Source organism: Tasmannia lanceolata, unplaced genomic scaffold (genome assembly GCF_043159265.1).
Source record: "Tasmannia lanceolata isolate RefF3 unplaced genomic scaffold, GAP_Taslan_0.1 ptg000021l, whole genome shotgun sequence".
Lineage (NCBI taxonomy): Eukaryota > Viridiplantae > Streptophyta > Magnoliopsida > Canellales > Winteraceae > Tasmannia > Tasmannia lanceolata.
Window position 1 is genome coordinate 9,264,274 of NW_027518698.1, and position 4,562 is coordinate 9,268,835.

Here is a 4,562-nt window from a genome sequence, read left to right on the forward strand (position 1 = left end):
CTTCAGACCAAAGGGCATGACTCTGTAGCAGTACAAGCCTTGGTCCGTGATAAATGCCGTTTTGGGGACGTCTTCCTTGCACATCCTTATCTGGTTGTGGCATGAAAAGGCATCCATGAAACTGAGTAGTTTGTGTCCAGATGTAGCATTGATGAGCTGATCGATCTTCAGGATGGGGTGGCTGTCCTTCGGGCACGTTTTATTTAGATCGGTAAAATCGATGCAGATTCTCCACTTCCCATTAGACTTCTTAACCATGACCACATTGGCCAGCCAGTCCGAGTAGTGTATCTCTTTGATGAACTCGGCTTGGAGCAGCTTCTCGACTTCCTCCCTTATAGCTTTCTGTCTCTCTGGTGCGAAACTTTTTTCTTTTCTGCTTCACTGGCTTGCAGGTGGGATCGAAATTGAGCCTGTGGACGCTCAGTTTTGGGTCAATCCTGGGCATATCTGGTGGTGACTAGGCGAACACGTCCGAATTCTGCCTTAGGAATTTGACCAGGCTCGTCTTGAGGTTGTCTAGAAGTGAGGATCCGACCTTGACGACCTTCTCTTAATCTCCGCTCTCAAAGAGTGGAATGTTCTCCAAGTCTTCGACTGGCTAATTTCTCATCACTTGGGCCTCATCCCTTAGGTCAAACATTTCGATCGGGAATGATTCGGCCGCTAGCTTCCCTTTCAGGAGCATTGCATAACACTCCCGGGATTCGATCTGATATCCCCTGACATCTCCGATGCCCTCAGGGGTGATAAACTTCATCTTCTGTTGGTAGGCTGAAGTGATGGCTCTTAGCAGATTTGGCCCGGGCCTCCCTAAAATCGTGTTGTAAGCAGATTGGGCTTTAACCACTAAGAACACTATCATTGCAAAGCTATGGTGAGGGGCGCTGCCAATCCAAATAGGAAGTTCTACAGAACCTTCGACTGGTACGATATTCCGCAAAAAACCGTATAAATGGGAGTCGAAAGGCTTGAGGCGATCTTCTGGGATGCCCATTTGTTTGAAAGCATGGTGGTATAGGATATCGGCCGAGATCCCGTTGTCCACCAACACCTTCTTCTTGAGTAGATCGGATATGATCATGTCGATGACAATCGCATCATCATCGGGACTCCCTCGAGGTCGGCGTTCGAGAAAGATATGGTTTGGTCCGTCTTCAGCCTTTTTCCTGGAAGATGGGCTGAACTGACTTGCCTTGCATATACTTTCTGTCCCGATGAATAGGTCCCACCCGCCGTTAGGCCACCCACTATCATGTTGATGACCCCAGCAGGTTGAGGGGGACGGCTCTCTCTGGTGGGACTTCTTTGTTCTTGAGCATTTGAATGTGCCGGACTCGAGCGTTCCGGGGTCTTGTGAGATGACTCCCTGTCTGATGGGGGCTCCCATCTCTCCTTTTACTTCTATCCTCCCTGCGGCTCTTCTGATTCGGGGCTGATGTACCCCTCTCTTCCTCCCGAACTTTGCGCTTAGTCTCATTATCTGCTTCGGGAATGAGATTAAGCGCAGTAAGAGTCTCCTCGGCCGTTATATACTTCTCAGCCCGAGTTATGAGGTCGGCGAGCGAGGTAGGAGCTTTCTTCGCGATGGACATCCTAAAGTCCGCGGACCTCACCCCCGAGAGGAGGGTGTTCATGGCCGCCGACGAGTCCAACTTCGGTATTTTTAGGGCTTCTCTGTTGAACCTGGCGATAAAGTCTTTGAGTGTTTTGCCTTTCCTTTGCTTAAGTGTCATTAGTGACGTTGCTGTCTTTCGAGTTCTTCAGCTGCTGAGGAAATATTTAACCAGTTGGTCCCCAAACTCCTCGAAAGATCCTATTGAGCTCGGCTGAAGGTTTGAATACCAGTCTCGGGCTGCTCCGATCAGAGTCGCCGGATAAGCTCTATACATAAAGTTATCTGAGACACCATGAATGAGCATCATCGTTTTGAATGTTTCGAGGTGGTCCACTGGTTTGGAGGTGGTCCACTCGGTCTGTTGTGCCATCGTACTGTGGTAGTTGTGGCATTTTGAACCCCTGTGGTGCCACAGCCTGTAGAACTTTTTTGGTGAAAGGGGGTTTGTTGCTGAAGAGTCTTCTGTATCCTGAGGAGGACTCTTTAGCAAGGTCCTTTAGACGGTGATCGAACTCTTTCAGCTTCCGATCCACATTGTTGGCTCGGTCATGCTCTTTCTCATTTCCTTTCTGAGGATTTACCCGAAGCTTGTTTGAGGTCGACCCTGATTGATTGTTCGCGCTTCTCCGTCGTTGATGGTTCTGACGATCTTGTCCTCGGGAATGCACTTCTTTGCGAGGGTGGTGTTCTGCAGACCTCGACGACTGCCTTTCACTTCTTTGCGCCTGTGTAGAGGTTATGGAGTGCGCTGATCTTCTTTGTCGGCGCTTTGGTGTAGGGGAGCAGCGGTTTCTTCGCCTGGGTTCCTCTGCCTGCGCATTAGAAGTCCTATGTGATTGCTGAGGTCTGTTATCTGGCCTTGCCTGGGCGGAAAGTTCTGGACCAAACTCTTATACTGGTCAGCTAGGTTTGCCATTTGTTGGACCAAAGTGTTGAATTGTTCTGTTATCGGGGTGGCCGGTTGTGGAGGTTGAACTGGAAACTGCTCAGATCGGTCCTCTCTTGGAGGGACAACGATCTGTGATGCTATTTGTTGCCTGGTGTTTCTGTTCCCAGGGTTGGACCGTGCCTCCCAAGCAGAGCTAGTGTGTGCACCTCTCCGAGCTCCTGCCATTTCTGGACCCTTAAAGACTTTTATGCTCGGGGTCCCACGGATAGCTCCAATCTGTTGCGGTCTAAATTTGGTTATGGCTGAGCTGGAGGTGAAGAGCGGATGGACGATCTTGATTTGTCCTTGCTTCTTTGTCCTACATGCACGAGAGAACGGTTAGAAGACCAACGAGGAGGGGGTACTCCGCGAAGGCCCTCCGATGCTTAAGTTAGTGACAACAAAAGATTAGGAAAGTTCAACTGAAATAGTAGGTTTTGGGAGTCGTGTCCTTTACCTTTTGGATTTTACCCCTATTTATAGTGGTTGGGTGTGATAGGGTTAATCCGTAATTTCCTTTATGGTATGATTACCATATTGCCCTTGAGCGGATGGCAATGAGCTGTAAATACTGCTTCTCATAGGGGTCTTTTGTTGACTGTAGGAAATTACTTTGCTGCCCTTTTGACTGTTGGGGCCCTTTTACACATGGAGTTCTCCGATCTCTCCACAAAGTAACGGTTGGAGGACGTCCACAAAATGAGTTCGTTCGAAAAACCGGATGAGCTCCATATTTTGTGGCCAAAAAGGCTCGTCCAAAAGAGCTCGTCCAAAAAGAGCTCATACAAAAGAGTTTGGTCAAAAGAGTTAGTCTGAAAAACCGGATGAGCTCCATATTTTGTGGCCAAAAGAGCTCGTCCAAAAAGAGCTCATAAGAAAGAGTTCGGCCAAAAGAGTTCGTCCGGAAAACCGGATGAGATCCATATTTTGTGGCCAAAAAAGCTCGTACAAAAGAGTTCGGCCAAAAGAGTTTGTCAGAAAAACCGGATGAGCTTGATATTTTGTGGCCAAAAGAGCTCGTCCAAAAGATTTTGTCCGAAAAACAGAATGAGCTCCATATTTTGTGGCAAAAAGAGCTCTTCCAAAAGAGTTCAACCAAAAGAACTCGTCCAAAAGAGTTCGTCCGAAAAACCGGATGAGCTCCATATTTTGTGGCCAAAGGAGCTGGTCCAAGACCTCATCAAAAAAAACTACACTCCCCCAGACCTCAAAAACAACCTGAAGGAGTGGGAGGGGAACTAATGGGGATGAAAATAATCACCCAATCAGAGAACTCCACATGTAAAAGGGCCCCAACTGTCAAAAGGGCAGCAAAGTAATTTCCTACAGTCAACAAAAGACCCCTATGAGAAGCAGTATTTACAGCTAATTGCCATCCGCTCAAGGGCAATATGGTAATCATACCATAAAGGAAATTTCGGATTATCCCTATCACACCCAACGACTATAAATAGAGGTAAGATCCAAAAGGAAAAGGACACGATTCCCAAAACCTACTATTTCAGTTGAGTTTTCCTTATCTGTTGTTGTCACTAACTTAAGCATCGGAGGCCTTTCGTGGAGTAACCCCTTGTGGGACCCGATCCCGTGAGACGGTCGCGAGCGCGCGAGGCGCTACACTCTCTCTTGGTCACTCGTACCCATGCGAATGGCATGTGCTTTTTATTACTGATTTTAATTACCCAACCAAGCAGGCAGCAACCAAGCCATAGGGTGCAAACAAATGTGCAACACAGTACCCATAAGGGTAGGGCTGGCAATTTCACCCGAAAAAGAGGAAATCCGCCCCACCCCGCCCCGTTTGGGGCAATGATTCCCCGATTTGATAGGGGAAGGGGAAGGGGATGTAGTTGTCCCCGCCCCGCCCCGCCCCTCCCCGCTCGCCCCGTTAATCAATGCCATTTTTTTGTATATTTTTAAGTGTTTTTTTTTTAGGAAAACTACTAGAAACTCTGTGGATCGGCTACAAGATTCTGTGGACCCCGATCCGAGAGAGACGGCCGTGACGGAACGAGC

At 48.3% G+C, this 4,562-nt stretch overlaps 1 protein-coding gene across 1 annotated transcript; it reads right to left on the reverse strand.

Moving 5' to 3' along the window:
* Positions 1–601: 601 nt before the first annotated feature.
* Positions 602–1,084, reverse strand: LOC143855448 (uncharacterized). Its single transcript, XM_077365570.1, has one exon. The coding sequence runs from the start codon at positions 1,082–1,084 to the stop codon at positions 602–604; it is 483 nt and encodes a 160-aa protein (XP_077221685.1).
* Positions 1,085–4,562: the final 3,478 nt, after the last annotated feature.